The sequence below is a fragment of the Triticum urartu genome, chromosome 5, assembly GCF_003073215.2.
Source record: "Triticum urartu cultivar G1812 chromosome 5, Tu2.1, whole genome shotgun sequence".
Taxonomy (NCBI): domain Eukaryota; kingdom Viridiplantae; phylum Streptophyta; class Magnoliopsida; order Poales; family Poaceae; genus Triticum; species Triticum urartu.
This window is the reverse complement of record NC_053026.1, coordinates 8,866,803-8,886,694: the sequence shown is the minus strand read 5'-3', so window position 1 is coordinate 8,886,694 and position 19,892 is coordinate 8,866,803. Positions and strand designations below refer to the sequence as shown.

Here is a 19,892-nt window from a genome sequence, read left to right as displayed (position 1 = left end):
GATATGATGCATACCATGATGTCTCTTATCGAATTACCACAATAGTTTATGGGTTAGGCATTAGAGACAACCACATTCACTTTAAATAGGGCACCACGTAATTCCGATGAGATGACACCGTATGAACTATGGTTTAGAGAAACCTAAGTTGTCATTTCTTAAAAGTTTGGGGCTGCGACGCTTATGTGAAAAAGTTTCAGGCCGATAAGCTCGAACCCAAAGCGGATAAATACATCTTCATAGGACACCCAAAACAGTTGGGTATACCTCCTGTCTCAGATCCAAAAGCAATAAGGGATTGTTTCTAGAATCGGGTCCTTTAGAATCGGGTCCTTTCTCGAGGAAAAGTTTCTCTCGAAAGAATTGAGTGGGAGGATGGTGGAGACTTGATGAGGTTATTGAACCGTCACTTCAACTAGTGTATAGCAGGGCACAAAGAGTTGTTCCTGTGGCACCTACACCAATTGAAGTGGAAGCTTATGATATTGATCATGAGACTTTGGATCAAGTCACTCCCAAACCTCGTGGGATGACAAGGATGCGTACTACTTCAGAGTGGTACGTAATCCTGTCTTGGAAGTCATGTTGCTAGACAACAATGAACCTACGAGCTATGGAGAAGCGATGGTGGGCCCGGATTCCGATAAATGGCTCGAGGCCATAAAATCCGAGAGAGGATCCATGTATGAAAACAAAGTGTAGACTTTGGCAGAACAGCTCGATGGTCGTAAGGCTGTTGAGTGCAGATGGATTTTAAAAGGAAGACGGACAGATGAGGTATCACCATTAAGAAAGCTCGACTTGTCGTTAAGATGTTTTCCGACAAGTTCAAGGAGTTGACTACGATGAGACTTTCTCACTCGTAGCGATGCTAAGAGTCTGTTGGAATTATATTAGCGATTACTGCATTATTTATGAAATCTTGCAGATAGGATGTCAAAACATTGTTTCCTCGACGATTTCTTGAGGAAAGGTTGTATGTATACAACCGGAAGGTTTTGTCAATCCTGAAAGATGCTAATAAGTATGCAAAGCTCCAGCAATCCTTCTAAGGACTGGAGTAAGCATCTCGGAGTTGGAATGTATGCTTTGATGAGATGATCAAAGATTTTGGGTATACAAAGTTTATGAGAAACTTGTATTTCCAAAGAAGTGAGTGGGAGCACTATAGAATTTCTGATAAGTATATGTTGACATATTGTTGATCAGAAATGACGTAGAATTTCTGGAAAGCATATAGGGTTATTTGGAAAGTGTTTCAATGGAAAGCCTGGATTAAGCTACTTGAACATTGAGCATCAAGATCTATAAGGATAGATCAAAACGCTTAATGGTACTTTCAAATGAGCACATACCTTGACATGATCTTGAAGGTGTTCAAGATGGATCAGTCAAAGAAGGAGTTCTTGCCTGAGTTGTAAGGTATGAAGTTAAGACTTAAAGCTCGACCACGGCAGAATAGAGAGAAAGGACGAAGGTCGTCCCCTATGCTTAAGACATAGGCTCTACAGTATGCTATGCTGTGTACCGCACCTGAAATGTGCCTTGCCATGAGTCAGTCAAGGGGTACAAGAGTGATCCAAGAATGGATCACAGGACAGCGGTCAAAGTTATCCTTAGTAACTAGTGGACTAAGGAATTTTCTCGATTATGGAGGTGATAAAGAGTTCGTAAAGGGTTACGTCGATGCAAGCTTAACACCTATCCGGATAGCTCTGAGTAGAGATACCGGATACGTATAATGGAGCAACAATTTAGAATAGCTCCAAGTAGAACAGTTATTTGAATGGCTCCAAATGTAGCGTAGTAGTTGCATCTACAAGATGACATAGAAATTTGCGAAGTACATACGGATCTGAATGTTGCAGACCCGTTGACTAAAACCTCTCTCACAAGCAACATGATCAAACCCAGAACTCATTGAGTCTTAATCACATGATGATGTGAACTAGTTTAGTGACACTAGTAAACTCTTTGGATGTTGGTCACATGGCGATGTGACCTGTGAGTGTTAATCACATGACGATGTGAACTAGATTATTGACTCTAGTGCAAGTGGGAGACTGTTGGAAATATGCCCTAGAGGCAATAATAAATTGTTATTATTATATTTCCTTGTTCATGATAATCGTTTATTATCCATGCTAGAATTGTATTGATAGGAAACTCAGATACATGTGTGGATACATAGACAACACCATGTCCCTAGTAAGCCTCTAGTTGACTAGCTCGTTGATCAATAGATGGTTACGGTTTCCTGACCATGGACGATTGGATGTCGTTGATAACGGGATCACATCATTAGGAGAATGATGTGATGGACGAATGATGTGATGGACAAGACCCAATCCTAAGCCTAGCACAAAGATCATGTAGTTCGTATGCTAAAGCTTTTCTAATGTCAAGTATCATTTCCTTAGACCATGAGATTGTGCAACTCCCGGATACCGTAGGAGTGCTTTGGGTGTACCAAACGTCACAACGTAACTGGGTGACTATAAATGTGCACTACGGGTATCTCCGAAAGTGTCTATTGGGTTGGCACGAATCGAGACTGGGATTTGTCACTCCGTGTAAACGGAGAGGTATCTCTGGGCCCACTCGGTAGGACATCATCATAATGTGCACAATGTGATCAAGGAGTTGATCATGGGATGATGTGTTACGGAACGAGTAAAAGAGACTTGCCGGTAACGAGATTGAACAAGGTATCGGGATACCGACGATCGAATCTCGGGCAAGTATCGTACCGATAGACAAAGGGAATTGTATACAGGATTGATTAAGTCCTTGACATCGTGGTTCATCCGATGAGATCATCGTGGAACATGTGGGAGCCAACATGGGTATCCAGATCCCGCTGTTGGTTATTGACCGGAGAACGTCTCGTTCATGTCTGCATGTCTCCCGAACACGTAGGGTCTACACACTTAAGGTTCGGTGACGCTAGGGTTATAGAGATATTAGTATGCGGTAACCCGAAAGTTGTTCGGAGTCCCGGATGAGATCCCGGACGTCACGAGGATTTCCGGAATGGTCCGGAGGTAAAGAATTATATATAGGAAGTGCTATTTCGGCCATCGGGACAAGTTTCGGGGTCACCGGTATTGTACCGGGACCACCGGAAGGGTTCTGGGGGTCCACCGGGTGGGGCCACCTGCCCCCGGGGGCCACATGGGCTGTAGGGGGTGCGCCTTGGCCTACATGGGCCAAGGGCACCAGCCCCAAGAGGCCCATGCACCAAGAATCAAGGGAAAGGAAGAGTCCTAAAGGGGGAAGGCACCTCCGAGGTGCCTTGGGGGGGAGGGACTCCTCCCTGGCCGCACCCTTCCTTGGAGGAAGGGCCAAGGCTGCGCCCCCCCCCCTCTCCCTTGGCCCTATATATAGTGGGGGGAAGGGAGGGCAACCAAACCTAAGCCCTGGCGCCTCCCTCTCCCTCCCATGACACATCTACCTCCTCCCGCAGCGCTTGGCGAAGCCCTGTTGGAATCCCGCTACTTCCACCACCACGCCGTCGTGTTGTTGGATCTCCATCAACCTCTCCTCCCCCCTTGCTGGATCAAGAAGGAGGAGACGTCGCTGCTCCATACGTGTGTTGAACGCGGAGGTGCCGTCCGTTCGGCGCTAGGATCATCGGTGATTTGAATCACGACGAGTACGACTCCATCAACCCCGTTCTCTTGAACGCTTCCGCGCGCGATCTACAAGGGTATGTAGATCCACTCCTGCCTCGTTGCTAGATGACTCCATAGATAGATCTTGGTGACACGTAGGAAAATTTTGAATTTATGCTACGTTCCCCAACAATGACTCCTTGGAATGAAAACACCGCTTGAACTGTTGCTTAATGAGTCTCCGGATTATACCTTTCTCAAAGTTTTTGGTTGTGCTTGCTGGCCTCATCTTCGTCCATATAATAAGCGCAAGCTTGAGTTTGGGTCAAAACTTTGTGTTTTTCTTGGGTATATAGCTCCCTTCATAAAGGGTACAAGTGTCTCCACATTCCATCTAATCGTGTCTACATCTCGCGTGATGTTGTGTTTGATGAGAATGTATTCCCGTTCTCGTCCTTCCCAATGACTCCGGCACCTCCGGTCTCATCCTCTTCTTCCACTTCTCCTTTGCCTGCTCAATTTGTTGATATTGCATACTCTCCTGCGTTGTTGCCTAATCATGCTGCAGGCACGGGTCGTGGAGCTCGTCTTGAATTATTGGATGAACAGGAGGAGTTGGTTGCACCTGACGTGATGCCTGGTGCAATGCATGCGCCATGCATGCCTCCCGCTGCACCACCCGCGGTGGTTGCCGCACGACCGGGGTCCACAGCCCCGGCCTCGCCCGCACCAGCTTTTCCTGGGCTGGCATCGGAAGGTGTCGCCCCCGCCTCCCCTGGACCAGTCTCGCCTGGGCCGGTGTCGCCCGCCTCCTCGCCCGTTCCGTCGTCTGGCCCTGCCTCGTCACTGCCAATCGCTGTTGCACTGTCACCTGATGCCTCGCCAGCCTCTTTGGTTCCACCACGACCGCATACACGCAGCAGGAAGGAGAAGTTCTGGTGCGTCTATCTGAGAGGGGCGACCTCCCTTTTATAGGCGCAATAGAATTAGACATCGGCTCGTCTCATTCCCGCGGCGAGGCGGGCGGCGGAGGAGGAGCGCGCGTGGATATCCCTCTTGTTCTCATGCTCGTACACGTGGGGAAAGAACCTTCCTTATAAGGAGGTCCAACTCCTACTAAACTAGCAATGTGGGACTAAACTTTAGTAGTATCCCTTGTCTTGCACAAATGGGCTAAGTGGGCCTCTAGGATTTATTAGGAATTTCTGAAATAATTAATACTTAATAAGAAGAGTAATAATGGGGGATTCATTATTTCGGATCTGGGCCGAGAATTTTGTGCTTGCGATGAACACAGCTAAGCTAAGCAGTTTTTTTTTTGGCATCACTATGCATCATTTTGCTTCCTATCGGACCGTTGGATCAAGTAGTCAGGCGAAGGCCCGGGTGAGATTTGCTGATTTGTTTAACTGCTTTTAGATGTCCTTTTGTTATTAGGGATTAGGGAGACTGGTATAGGATCTCACATTCAGTGACATCAACCACAAAATTTAATATTTAGATATTTCAGAAAATTCTAAAATTATTTGCCAATATACATGCGGGACATGTCTACAACTCCGGAAAAATCAGGTCAAAACTCGATAGAGATTCAAAAAAGACAAATTAGAATGCGACAACCTTTGGTGAATCAACAATCCTACACCTACACTTACGTGCCCATCTACATAAGCTTACTTCAAATTTCAAATCTACGTCTCTCCCCCACCCCCCTAAATTTCACAGGGTGGGGCCCGGACTATTTTTCCTTCCAATCAAATCACCCCAAGCCGGTTTTCATGTAGCTTTACATAAAATAATTACGTAGGTGTGGCAAAGCCTTTGGTGAATAGTACATTTAGACATTATTCACATTCAATTTTCTCTTTCTTGTTTCTATTAGTGTTGGACGAATTGGAAGCTGAATCTTTTTGAGATTATACATCAACCATTGATGTGTGTGTATTTTTTTAAATGTTTGAACATGCTTTGTATTTCTTTTTTAAATTGATCTCATTGATCGCACCTAATATGAGATCCTATACAAGTCTCCCCCGGTTCAAACTGCCCGGCCATTATTCACGCACATAAACCTACGGCCACTTTCCTTCTAATTCCGTGCTTCGGTTATTCACAAATCTAACCCTCATCTGCCCTGGGCAAGAAGAGATATGTGACATCATCATGACGTGCGCGAGTAATGTAGACGAAATCCTTCTGCCTCCGATGTTCAAGATGCCACAATAGGATCACCCGACGCATGACGCCCATGTTGAACCACTCAAGGTTACCAATCCCGTCAAGTCTTTTTATCTTCCTTCCACCTTGTTGTTCATCGCCATCACAGTATTAGCATGGTAGGATCACCCGACTTCTTCTTTGTTTTTTCGACAAAGAGTGTTTTTATTAACATAAAGTGTTTTTTTATAAAAGAACACATTTATTAATTTAAAATGTAGGATCAAGCGGATACAAAACATGATGAGTAACCCTAGGCCTATGCATAATAACCAACATACATAGCAAAACACCAACAATCCGAGAAAAGATAAATAAAAAACGGTCATGTTGATAACAGTAGAGTCATATAGGACCGACGCGATGCCTATGTCAAAGGAGGTGGTGCATCGACAAGGAGATTATGTTGTCGCCCATGCCAGAGTAGTATTACCGTCCATCAGCGTGGTACTACCGCAACTGGTCTGAGGAACAGGGGAAAAACAATGTTAGAGTGGTGCCAGGGCAGAAGTACCGCAAGAAGCAGTACTATCGTTTAACATCTACCCAACAACCGTTTATGCAGAATGGGCAACAGTAGAGAGAAAATAGGCAGAAGTGGTTGCAGTAGGAAGAAGCGGAAGTTTAGTCCAAATACATGCCCTCTTTGTGTTTGTGTGGTGATCTTGGTCCACGCCCTCTCCGTTTAATTTACATTCTTACACAATGTAAGGCACCTCTAGGCTAGTGCTAAGAATCACAAGGCATAAACATACCAACAAGTGCATGCATTTTCTTGTCCCAAAACAATGTCATGTGCAAAACAAAAGTCAAATATGGATGCTTATTTGGCATAACAATGAATGAAGTACATTCAGAAAAACTCCAAAATCATGATTTATATACTACTTTTAAATTGCGACATTTAAAACATCTGAAGGGTTGAGATATGATTGCACAGTATATAAAAGCAAATATACGAAAAAATGGGTGCACATAACTTGAGATTCATAGCTGACAATCCAAAGAAAATATAGATGGCACTAGGTTGTAAAAGGAGAGATGTATACCTCGTTCAACGACTTCTCGGTGATCCGATATATTTACATTTAAATGTTTTTCCCTCCAAAGACGGTTGTTCGTGTGAAATACTCGGACCTATAGAGTTCATGCGACTATTTGTCAATGCTAATATTTTGCAAAGCATTATTTTATATGAAGAAATGGGCGACACAGGTTGATCAGAACACAATTTCAAACTTACAGAAATTTCCACTTTGGTAGTAATGTCATTTCCCCCATGAAAACTGCCCATTGATATACTCAACAATTTTTTCTCCAACTGACAAGAGCAGCAAAAAAGTAAGAAATTACAAGGACAAAAACAAAAGTACTCCCTCTGGTCCGGAGTAATAGAAAGTCCACTAATTATTTTTGTTTTTGTTTAAAACCTAATAAAAGCGCAGTGCGCACCTCAATTCTGGTTGAAATGCTTTCTCCATCAATGCTTCCAATAATATCACCTACTCGGATACCAACTTTCTCAGCATGAGATCCCATTGACACCTAAGGTTTAACTGAAAATAATTAATTATTCGATAACATGCATGAGAAGATCACGGTAAAACATAATCGCAGTACTATTCCTAAGGCAACTGGAAAGAGGGGGGGGGGGGGGGGGGGGGGGGGGGGGGGAGCAAATCTACTGAAGTGACAAATAATTTTCATCCACCTTACCTATAGGTGCTGTCATATATACGTAGCAAGATAAAAAAGAAAGCAAAGCGACCAATTGTATACCTCTTCAACTAGAAGACCGTCATCAATGTCTAGCTTGCGCAATATGTACTCAACATAAGAGGGATTTAGAAACTTGAGGGCCTTAAACTTCAATCCAAGGTGGGGCCGAGGGATGCACCTACAATCAGTTTTAGCTATAGAAATATGATTCCTTCGATTAAACATCATTTACACACCATCGATATAAAAAGTAGTAAAACACTCATAATCATCTCAACGATCAACAAATTCTCCCCTATAATGGTAATGTCGTGAAAAATCTTACAATATGCTCCTATCCACCATGCCCCCTTTGAAGTTCCACCCTGGTCAATAGTGTCACTCACACATGATGTTGTAAAACAAATACTTCCACCGATCCAAATTAAATGCTGGACACTTAGTACAACTATAGTACAAAGTTGTACTAAGTGTGAGTCAATTAATTTAGATCGTAGGGAGTACATAAATGTATCAAATATTATAAACACAGAGCATGATAACAATCAAATTTTGACCAATCAAAATGTAGGCTTTCTCTCTATTGATGAGGTCATACATGTAGTCCAACTACAGACAACAAGAACAAAAAAAGGAGAAAGAATGCATTAGTCAGCATTGTCATAAAACCGAGGGAGAATGCATACCCGGAATTCCTCCAGAGTTCCATGCACCTATTCAAAATGAAAAAAGGAACAAAGAACCCATGTTTACAATCATTGATCATCCCCACAACCTTTCCATCAAAGTCAATGACCGGCTCTCCACCATCGTCGGACTAAAGGATATGTATATAAATGTCCTTATATAATAAACAAAAACAAAATAGTGTGAACGAATTAGAAAATAGAAGGCCAAGCTTACATGTAACTCAGTGGGAAATGATGCATATAAAGTATATCCCGGTCCATTCCGCGCACTCTCTCTCCTCCGTGTCTCCGCCTCCTGCACATATGCTTTTTTGAGTAATATGGAGTTGTTGGAGCATTTGCCTCACAATAAATAGTGAAAGAAAAAACAAGAGCGCAATCTCGCATAGCAGTCAAGATAAAATATTTTTGTACCTCGTATTTTTTATCTCGACAAAAATACACGAAGTCACCTTGCGTCACCTTGCCGAGAGTTATCCTTAAAATCAAATTTCCATCTCTTCCGAGCTGCAAAGCCTGCTGACCACTGTTGAACGTGTCAGCGAAAGAGGCTACTTGAACACTCCGATCCATTGCAATCTTAAGGAAAGCAAGGTCATAATGCTCCTGGTGATAGAGCAGACGGCCCTCCACGGTGGTGTCGTCGAGCAAGTGAGCAGTAACCTGAAACCAAATGTCGGAGAAAGTAAGAGGCGGGATTATTTGCACACTGGCAAATCAGGCAAATTGTTACTCACTCCATCCCATAATGTAAGACGTTTTTTGACACTATACATTATGGGACAGAGGGATTACATTTGAGGTGTGTTGATGGGTACTCACTTGAGCACCGGGATGATACTGGTACCGGTCTTTTTTCGCCCAGTAGTCTTTGGCCAGCAGCTTGTTGGCGCGGATCAGATGCGCGGTCGTCAAAACAATGCCGGTTTTGCTCCCCTCGTCCCAATCGATCCAGAAGCCGGTGGACTGTGCCAGCGGATCGCCACCTGCAGGCGCACGCAGCTATGTGCCTATGTATCAGCAAGATTTTGTGGCGACCCTTAGCGGCGCATGCATGGAGATGGAGGCTTGGCATACGCACAAGCCGACTAACCGAGAGAGGAGGAGAGGTGGACGATTGATCTGGCGGCGGAGAGCGCGGCCTTCTTCCCGGCATCGGGGACGAGGACGGGCGACGCTCCGAAAAGGAATGATAGGCGCGTGGGCAGCAGCTTCTCCTCGCGATCTGCAGCAAGATGAGAAGGATCTCTTTCTCTTAGAAAGTGCAAGAGCAGAAGGATGGGAGACGGGGGGGAGGAAGAGAGGGATGACCTCGTTTATCATGGAATTTGTCTTGGGCGAGCTTGTAGGCGGCGAGGATATGCGGGTTGGCGCGCATGTCTACCTCCTTGGGGAGGTAGGGCTCGCGGAGCGGAGACGAGATCTCCAACTCCTCGTCGCCACCGTTGCCGTCGTCTTCCTCCGTCGCCAGAGTGGTCCTCATCTTCTTGGCGTCCCTCTCCTCGTCCTGCACGTCGGCACCACCGGTGGTCTTGGATCGCTCCTCCGGCGATCGGGTCGCAGCAGCCGTGTCCGCCGCCATCGCTAAGAGCAGATCGAGCAGTAGTCGGCAGCCGCGATCGAGGATGGTGATCGATTAGATTGAGTCAACAGCTAACCGACCACTAGCCTGGGAACCAATCAATCAGGAAGAGCAATAACCGGGATCCGTAACTGATTAATTTGGTGGGTCATACTATATGTTTGTGATTTCGGGTCCACATGCATATGCATGCACGACGTAGCAACACACATCGGACCAGGACTAGCTCCAGCTCGACATGTTCAGTTTACTTTCACGGTGCATTTTCCAGATGATTTTTCACTCTGAATTCGGGTCTGCAATGAAAAGTTCACCTCTTCCACTATCATGGTTTCCTGGCAGTGCATCCAGCTTTTCTTTGTTGAATCCCATGCAGAAGAAGCGCCACCAGCATAGGTGGAAACACACGCAAACAAAGTAATATATGCACATTACGTGGTATTCTTTTTTAACTAACACCTATACTAATGTTTCCCTAATTATTAATTAATATTAATAATTAATAATTTTTTAAATAAAGGAGCTATCGCTTCTGCCCGCCCGCTCACCGTCCTAATACGCTTCCCGTACCTAAATATCGTTCGTAATACGTTTCGTACCTAAAAATCGCTTCGTTCAGTGTTTCTACCGATACAAGAACGACTCGCTTGGTTTGTTTTACGTTACTAGGCCAGGACTCTTATGGGCCAAACAGCCCAACCGCAGCTAAGGGAAAAAGTCTGAGCCCTGGGACTCTTACGGGGTCACTCTCGATCTCTCCCTCTCCCGAATGACCCCGGCCGGTAACCTCCCCATCTGCTCTGTTATTCTCAGAACTTTCTCGCCGGATCCGCTCGTCGGCGTGGCTGCCATCAGAACTTCTTCCTCATATCACGATTTCATGCGCTATGCATCCTGCTTGCCCATAGCAACAGCAACACCATCACCTTTGATTGGAATTACCTTATTAGTGAATTTGGTTTGATTGGAATTACCTTATTTGTGCAATTTGGTCAAGCGTGTTCACGTATGATGCCACTGAGCCTGGGAATGAGGTGGATTGATCCTGCCTAGGCACCAGCTCCTGTGATTAGATGGAAATCAGAGTGTATGATTTATTCTTACAGAAAACTTTTCATGCAAACTGGATGTCCACATGTGTCCTTTCAGTACCATGATTGCAATTCATTTCAGCAAATTATGTAAGGGCCAAAAACAGACATGCTGCTGCAGATGTACTACTTCTTCAGTTACATGAATATATAGAGCTAAAAATATAGTATTCTATAACTGATTTTGGAGTGTCGCACTGTCAATTTCAATAAATCTGCATTACAAGCTAAAGGTGTGCTATCTAATACAGATCAATGAACAGATCCTTCAAAGTACCAGTTGTAATGCAGCAGCCGGCCATATATTGGTACAAAGAAACCATATAAACTGGATTCAGTCACAAAAAAGATCATGTCCATATAAGTTCTCTTATCTCTTGGTGTGGATTTTCTTTACGAACTTACTTGGTGTGAAATTACGTTCCTGCTTTAATAGCCAAATCAATATCAACAGCTATATATTCCAGTATTTACTCCTTTCCACTTCTGTTCTACTAATGTGTGCCTACTTTTGTACAATGCTTTTAACTGAAATTGGTTGGTCATGCAGACGGTAGGTGCACGAGCCCATGGCCGGTTGCACCGGCAATCGGGTTGGAGCGCACAATAGTGACATCAACCTGACTGCTGGCTGTTAAGCATCGTCTTCGACGTCCATACTACCACACATCTTATTTAGTTTGACCTTCCCTGAGGATGAGGGCTTCGTGTCTCACATGATAGTGTTCTCTCCCAATCTCATGAGGCTACCACAATCATAAGCCATCATGTTCATTAGGGAAATAGAGGTTCAGAAAAAGAAGATGGTTTGGGGAAACGCGAATATGTTGGAGGCATAGTAAAGCTGCAGATCTAAATGCGTGGAAGATATCTCCTGCAGTTTTGATTCATTTTTATTCAGGTAACTGCTCCAGGTGAGAATGATATGCTGCTGGTCATGCCAAAGGGTGTGATACATTTTTTTGATGATAGTATGAATTGATTGATGATGCATCACAAGTAGCACAAGTTCTGCAGTATCCATTTCAGTAAGAAGTTTGCATTGAGTAATTATTTTCAAGAAGAAGCTTACCATGCACAACTAGCTAGCGAATACTTTCATTCTTCGGTGGAAGATATAGCATATAATTACCTTGAGCACATCCATACAAGATTTTCTAGCATCAAGTATTGTTCATGGTTCACTCATAATGTGTGTTCTGTCCACTTTTCAACTTAATTTTATTAAAATTTCTTGTTATCACTGCAGGAGGTGCACCAGAGTCAACGAGGGAAGTCTGCATTGCAGACTGTGTTAACTGTTCCAGATTTTATCAACATTAAATTGTGCATTGCCATTGCCATTGCCATTTCTTGCATCACCTACCTTGAAGTTGAGAGGATTGATTTTTCTGCAATTGTTCGATTGGAAGTAAAAAAATCAACTCTGCATGCTTACATGAAGCTAGATTCCTGAAAATTAGCTGTTTTCACACAGTATATCAGTATTTTGTTTCCCGATCTAACAAAAGATGTGTCTGAGCCTGACACAAGAGTTTGGCTAATATGCAGTATGACTCATTAGTAGTATTTTCTTAGACATGTTGAATCATTCCTCTATCCCAGTATTCAAAATTTACATATTGTGATATTGTCACAACTGTCAAGTGTAGGTTCCGCAACCAAGCAGAAGCTGTCACCAAAGGTCAAGGTGGAAATAGGTAAAACCGGTATTTACATGTTACACATCTGCATCCGTAGGATGAACTGCCACAGACTCCTGACCAACTATCCCACACACACGACTCTTTAAAAGGATGTTCTTCCTCTGTCTCTCCATGTCGTGTTTTATTCCATCCCAGATTTCATGGTTCCATCCACACTGGATTCCCAACAAGGAGAACGTGATTCGGTCCATCTATGTCTTCCCCTTCTCATATTCAAGGTTTTGCATTACAGGATGATTGATGCGTCAGATGAGGATCCACAATAATATGAAGGAAGCGACATCGGTAGTTGAGGCTGTCAAGTGGAGGAATATATTGGATTGGTGGTGGCACACAAATCACACTCTAAATCCAATTGGAGTTCATCTATTCTACCATATCCCCCATCCTAAATCCCTCTGTTATCAGGTTGTTGGATTTATAACACAAATCACACTAGGCATTTGTAAGATGAAGAAATATAGTATTTGGCAAAATGATTGTGTATTCGTCTTTTGGATGCAGTTCCTTCCATTGTACAAAAATACACTTGGAAGACATGAAGCAGCGCAAACGCAACATAGTCACTCCGAGTCAGAGTTCGAGTCTGAGTCAACTTGTTCAGGTGACATCGCAGCAGAAAACCCTTCTCCATTAGTGACAGGATAATAAGCTACAAAAGAAAACAAATAGCATTGTTAAAAAGAAGGTCGTATATATATGTATACTGCCAAATGTACACATGCAAGTACAGTTCAATATACATTCTTACATAATGGCATGGACCTATAAGCTAGTGCTAGGAATCGTACGGCATCGACATACCAACAAGTGCATGCATTATCTCAGTCCAAAAGCAATGCCAAGTGGATGCAAAAAATCAGACATGCATGGATGCTTTGCACTAAAAGCATATTACTCTAAATTAGTGATACACATAATAAATCTACTAATTTAGTGAAAACAAATTTCTCCATAGTATGTTAACCATCATGGCTATAAATACGAAAATCACAAAAAGGACCAACTAGGTAGTACACGTTCAGTTACAACTTCCCCTTCGGTAGTAACAATGGAATTTCACAAACTATGGGTGCAGTTGAGTATCATAGCTAAGCAGCTCATGAAAAATTCTAGGTTAGTAGTAGTGGAGCAGCACAAAAAGCATCACCTAAATACTTAGCACGCACGATGCAAGCTAACTATACCAAAGAATTAAAAAAACAAGAATAATTCCCTGAGACCCCACTTCTTGGGGCAAGACTTGCAACTGACAAAAAACATTACACAACAAGATGGGAGCTATACAAGAAGATAGATCCTTTGGAGTATCAGGATGCAATTACTAAGGTTTATGGGTTTTCTAATCTCAGCGTTTAAATGAGCATTATATGATAATTTGTGGGAAAGCATAGCTATTAGCATAAAAAACTAGTAAGCAAATCTAGATAGACATGCATTCATGTGAGATGGTGAAAAAATATTTGATGATTCGTGATTTGAAAGGAATAATAATGTATGACTGCACAATATAAACAAACTATATGTAGAAAAGGGATGCAAATAGCTTGGAATTCAGAGTTCACAATCGACATAGTCCTTCCTTCCTTGAAAGAGTGTACATCCAACTTTGTTGGAGGATCAAACTATCTCAAAGTTTGACTGAGTTTGTGCAAAAATATACCATTGTTTGTGAAAGCAAACAGGTATATGATGAAAATATATTTTATCATGAATCTAATTCTACTAATTTGATGGCATAAATATTGAAGTATTATTGTATAAATATGGTCAAAGATAAAGAACTTTGACTTCCGACAAAGTTGGAAGTACAGACAGAGGGAGTAAACTTTACACAGGACTAGGTTAAAAACAGACTTGTATACCTTGTTCAATAACTTCTTTACGATCAGATACATTTACAGTTAAATTTATTGTCCTCCGGAGACGTTTGGCTGTGTGAAATACCCGGATCTGTACAGTCATGAGACTATTTTTTTCAATACAAATATTTTACAAAGAAACATTTTGTATGAACAAATGGATGGCACAGATCCAGCAAAACATGATTTCAAACAGAAGTTCAAACTTACTGAAACATCAACTTCGAGATTTCCTCTATTAAAATTGCCCATGCATATGCTCAACAACTTGTTTTCCAACTAATAATAGCAACACAAAGTAAAAAAAACAATCACAAGAAAAAAGTAATATATCACCAATAGAAATTGACATACATATTATTGATTTTAAAAATCTAATACTCCCTCTGTCTAGGTTTATAAGTCATCTTAGGTTGTGCACCGCGACCAAGGCGGAGGGGAAAACGAGAGAACTTATTGTTTTTTTGCGAATTAATTGCATTGCATGCAATGAACTAACCACTGTCGTGTTTGGTAGTCTCAAGTCATTGAAAGCATGCACGGCCCACATTTCTTATTGGTTGATATGTCATGAAAGAAGAAACGAGGTGGGAGTTAATGTACCGTGCCTAAGTGTTTAGGGATTATTTGGTTTTCGTAAGGTGACTTATACACCTAGACGGACGGAGTAGTACACATACCTCAAGTGTCGTAGAGATGCGTTCTCCATTAATGCAATCAATAATATCACCTACTCGGATTCCAATTTTCTCAGCATGGGATCCTGCTGACATCTAAGGTTTGATTGTCAATAATTATAACATGCACGAGAGGCAATGCCGAGAAATACAATAGAAAGTCAAATAAAGCAAAAGAAGAACAAAAATATATTATACCTCTTCAACAACAAGACCGTCATCAATGTTTAACTTCCGCCATATGTACTCACCACGAGTGGGATCTAGAAACTTGATGGCCTCAAATTGCAACCCAAGGTGGGGCCGAAGGATGCACCTACAAAATCGTAACATGATTTTGGATCAAGACATCAAAATAAGATTGCTTCGGCTAAAAGACACATCTATGTTAAAAAAACATAGCAGTCAATGAAGTTTTATTTATGCACTATTGAAATAATTAGTATTAACACATTCAAAAACCATTTCGGTGATCAACACTCTTTCTCCTATAAAGGTATCATCGTGAATCATCTTACTGTCATACAACGCTCCACCTAGCAACCGTTCGAAGTTCCTCTCCCAGTTATTGTCACTCACACATGATTTTGTAAATCAAATACAAAAATACATGACAGAAGTCACATGTATTGATGAGGTCATATGTATTGTTCAAGTACCAACAACAAGTTGATGAAATGATGAAGGCATTAGTTAAAAACATTGCCTAAAACTGAGCGATAATGCATACCCAAAATTCCTCCACAAATCCATGCACCCATTCAAAACAGAAGAAGGAACAAAAGGCCCTCTTCTACAACCGTTGAACATCCCCACAACCTTTCCATCAAAGTCAATAACTGGCCCTCCGCAACCGTCGTCCTAGAATGTATGTATAGAATTTTATTATAGTTGTAATGAACAAAATGTGTCAATGAATTGAGAACTGAAGGTCAAAATTACATTAATATAACTACTTAGTAGTGATGCATATAAAGTAGAATCTCACGCTTACCTTAGGTATGTATGTACTCTTCCCCCTCCATGCTCTCTCTCTCTCTTCCGTTCTTCCTCCTCCTGTGCATATGGCCTTTTGAGTAATAAAGTTTGTGCTTGTGGGGCTTTTGCCTCATAGTAAATAGTCAAAACAAAAAAGAATGTAGAATCTTAGTCACGTATAATATACTCCCTCCGTTCCAAATTACTCGTCGCAGAAATAGATGTATCTAGAACTAAAATACATCTAGATACATCCATACCTGCGACAAGTAATTCGGAATGGAGGGAGTATATAGTATTGCATACCTCATATTCGTTATCTTGGGAAAAGTACAGGAAGTGGTGTCCTGCTTTCCGTTTCACTTTGCCATGGGTTATCTTTAGATCCAAATTTTCTTCTCTTGCAAGCAACAAAGTCACTTGACCATTGTTGACTGTGTCAGCAAAAGAGGCTAGTTGAACACGTTGATCCATTGCAACCATAAAGAAAGCAATGTCGTAATGCTCCTGGTGATAGAGCAGGCGGCCCTCCGCAGTGGTTTCATCGAGCAAGTGAACAATAACCTAAAACAAGACGTCACAGGAAATAAGACTTCGAAAAAGCGAAGTGTGTTATTTTTTGTGGTTCAGTACTCACTTGAGCGTCGCGATGATACAGGTACTGGTCTTTGCACCGCCGGTGGCTTTTGACCAATGGCTTTTTGGCACGGATCAGATGTGCGGTCGTCAACACGACGCCCTTTCGGCTCCCCTCATCCCAATTGATCCAGACACCAGCGGACCGTGCCAGCGGCTCGCCACCTAATTAAGGATCCGTGCAGCTATATATCAGCAAGGTTTCATGGCGATCCTTGGCAAGAGAGGCCGCATGACATGCATGCATGAAGCAGATGGTAACGTCGCGCGTGTGTACCGCGAAAGGAGGAGAGGCCGATGAGGGATCTGGCGGCGGAGAGGACTGCCTTCTTCGCGGAGTCCGGCATGGCGAGGAGCGGCTTTTCGAAGTAATGGCGCGTGGGCAGCAGCTTCTCCACGCGATCTAATCCAAGATCGCAAGGATGAGAGTGAGAAAGAGGGGGTGGGGGTGGGGGTGGGAGGGGGGAGGGGGGGACCTTGTTTTTGAGAGAATGCGGCTTCGGCGAGCTCGTACGCGGCGAATATCTCCGGGTAGGCATGCCTGTCCATTAGCTCGTCGGGGATGTAGGGCTGAAGGGGCGGAGATGGGATCTCCAGCTCCTCCTCCCTGCCGTCGGCGGCGGCTTCCTCCGTCGCCAGATTTGTCTTCATCTTCTTGGCTTCCCTATATTCCTCGTGCTCCACGTCGTCGCCGCTGCGTGTCGTCCTGGATCGCTCCGGCGATCGGGTAACCGCCTTGTCCGCCGCCATGGAGAAGAGAAGAGCAGAACAGTAGTCGACCGCCGCAACCATGGGGAATTGTTTAAGAAGAGTAATAATCGGGATCAGTTGCTGATTTGGTGGGTGCTTTAATTTGGGACTAGTAACTAACACCACATGCATCACGTAGGAATTGGAGGGTGTCCGAACTCGTAAAGCATCAAAATGAAAATCTCCTTGCGATGAACAAAGAACGTAACTAACCTGAGCAGGGATTTGATAGGATTAGCAGCTACCACATTGTGGCTCTTTCTTGCAGCCGACCTGCCGTGCCGCGGTAGCAAAAAATGTGGTTCAGGTTTTCCATTTGCATGGTAAGTTGCCTAATATTGGCCACGATGGTTATATGTAAGTCGCCTGAATTTGAAATTTGGGTCGGCCCATTTTCGAGTGAAGGAACGAAGCACAGGAGTAAAGGAAGAAGCTCACCTTGCCAGAGAAGAAACCTCATTATCTATCTTAGGATGACAAAGATCCCATTATCTATCTTAGGGTGCAGGCTACCTCATTATCTGTCTTAGGGATGTCAAGGAGGGGGAGGGGGTGCAGGTTCACCGGGAAAAATGGTGCATGGCCGGGGTTATAGGGATGGCTGGGGGCGGCAAGCCGGCAACACGGCGGTGGGTGGACGGTTGAGTGGAGGGCGAGGCGGTGAGGCTTGCGTGGGAGCGATTAGCCTGGCAGTGGCTCGGTGGTTCTAAGCTAGAAGATGATGGCTGGAGGTTGAAGACACGCATCTGGCTGTCTATTTTCCATCGGACGGCTAGAAACCAATTGACTGACCCAAATTAGATTTCCAGTCGACTAATTTCTAGCCGGTCCCAATATTGTCTATAAAAATACGGTAATGCTAAAATCCGGCGTTAGATTTTAAGCATGGCAAATCAAACGTTTTTATGGTAAATTTAGTTGGCGTGAGGATGACAAATTTAGTTTGCGAGCATGACAATTTCCTAGCAAAAAAATGAACTGAGCCAGATTTTATATAGTTGCTAACTAAACTTGCCATCCTTGGCAAACACAAATTGCCATAAAAATCTTCGATTTGCCAAAGTCAAAAATCTGACGTCAAATTTGTAGCGGACTCCTAGAAATATACCTAGAGTTGGCAAAGCCCCCCCCCCTCCCCCGCGTCATCACCACCTTACCTCGATGATCTCATCAGATGACTATTCGCCCCGTTTACCATGTGCCGCCAGTGGTCTCGTGCGGTCCTGGTGGTCCCCACATCCTCTGTAGCGATGATGGACGTGGTGCTTGCAGGCGGCAACCCATTGATGTGGATTTTCTCGTGCTTCGGGTAGTTGCGTGTCCTGGATGGATGTGTGCGCGGATGACTGTGGTCATCCACTCCCTTGTTAGTGCTGGTTGTTGGGGCATGTCAGCTTTAGCTTGGGGCTCAAGTTATGTTCTTCCAACAACTACGGTGTCTCTGGCATCCTTCCTCCTTCTTATCAGCAGTCTGTTGATCTGGTATTATGGGGTCTGTGCCGTGAATGCTCACTTGTGTCGCTTTGGTTGACATCATGAGTGGTAGTGAAGCGGCTAGGCTAGCTCATTTTCAGTGACTTTCCCTCAGCCCTCAGAATTTTCATATCGGTTGACTGGGATTTTTTAATGTGTGGCCTAAGGAGACTCCCGTTGCTGTTAGGGCCGAAGCTAAAGGCTCATGGTTTCTCTGAACCTTTAGCTAGCACCCCCATGTTCGTAGTTCTCCTCTCTTTGCTAGATCACTACATGTCTCTTGCAAGACTGTTGAGAAAAAATGTCTCTGTTTTGCTTTGCCTTCTCGGCCACATGCTAGTCTGTGGACGGCTAGAGTGTACGCGCTTCACTTCTATTTGATGTCGCACATGTTGTAGCCACCTCCTTGCCTCAGAATATGTCTTAGATCGCTCATGTCCCATCGCTTATGAGGGTTGGCTTGGAGGGAACCAATGCAAGCCATTCTGGAGTTTCAAGTTGGTTCGGTCGCTTGATTGTTGAGGTTATTGCTCTAGAACAAGAAGTCTTGCCCGATATGGTGCGAACGACGATGAAACCCTTTGCGTCATTCTCCGCCTTATAGGCGTTATCATGGAAGTTACACTTGTCATGTTCTCTTATGTGTAGGTGAAAACCTAGATCCTTTGGGTTGGGCAACGATGGCACTTTGGTGTGGTGGCCTCCTTGGAAATGTTGATTTTTAAGGGTTGGCTATCGGGGAGTAGGGAGGCCCCCACAAACGTGTCTTTTCTTCCTCTATTTATCTCTCTCACCAGGTGGGTCCACACATAAAGCTTTTTTTCCCTTCTTTATTTCATTGTGTAAGTTCAGAAATTATGAAGTTTAATTTTTTGAAATAAAAAGTTTGAAATCCATT

At 43.5% G+C, this 19,892-nt stretch overlaps 2 protein-coding genes across 2 annotated transcripts; both read right to left on the bottom strand.

Moving 5' to 3' along the window:
* Positions 1-4,167: 4,167 nt before the first annotated feature.
* On the bottom strand, positions 4,168-9,821 carry LOC125506615. Its single transcript, XM_048671406.1, has 10 exons — positions 9,551-9,821; positions 9,333-9,464; positions 9,062-9,225; positions 8,654-8,902; positions 8,237-8,367; positions 7,611-7,728; positions 7,284-7,376; positions 7,075-7,152; positions 6,881-6,968; positions 4,168-4,580 (listed from the first exon to the last, which is right to left on the bottom strand). Exons 1-10 carry the CDS (start codon positions 9,819-9,821, stop codon positions 4,168-4,170), a joined length of 1,737 nt encoding a protein of 578 aa, XP_048527363.1.
* Positions 9,822-14,463: 4,642 nt separating this feature from the next.
* On the bottom strand, positions 14,464-17,521 carry LOC125506614 (serine protease Do-like HtrA). The gene is made up of 9 exons (XM_048671405.1): positions 17,248-17,521; positions 17,049-17,174; positions 16,773-16,936; positions 16,442-16,699; positions 15,888-16,018; positions 15,356-15,473; positions 15,161-15,253; positions 14,691-14,759; positions 14,464-14,571 (listed from the first exon to the last, which is right to left on the bottom strand). Exons 1-9 carry the CDS (start codon positions 17,519-17,521, stop codon positions 14,464-14,466), a joined length of 1,341 nt encoding a protein of 446 aa, XP_048527362.1.
* Positions 17,522-19,892: the final 2,371 nt, after the last annotated feature.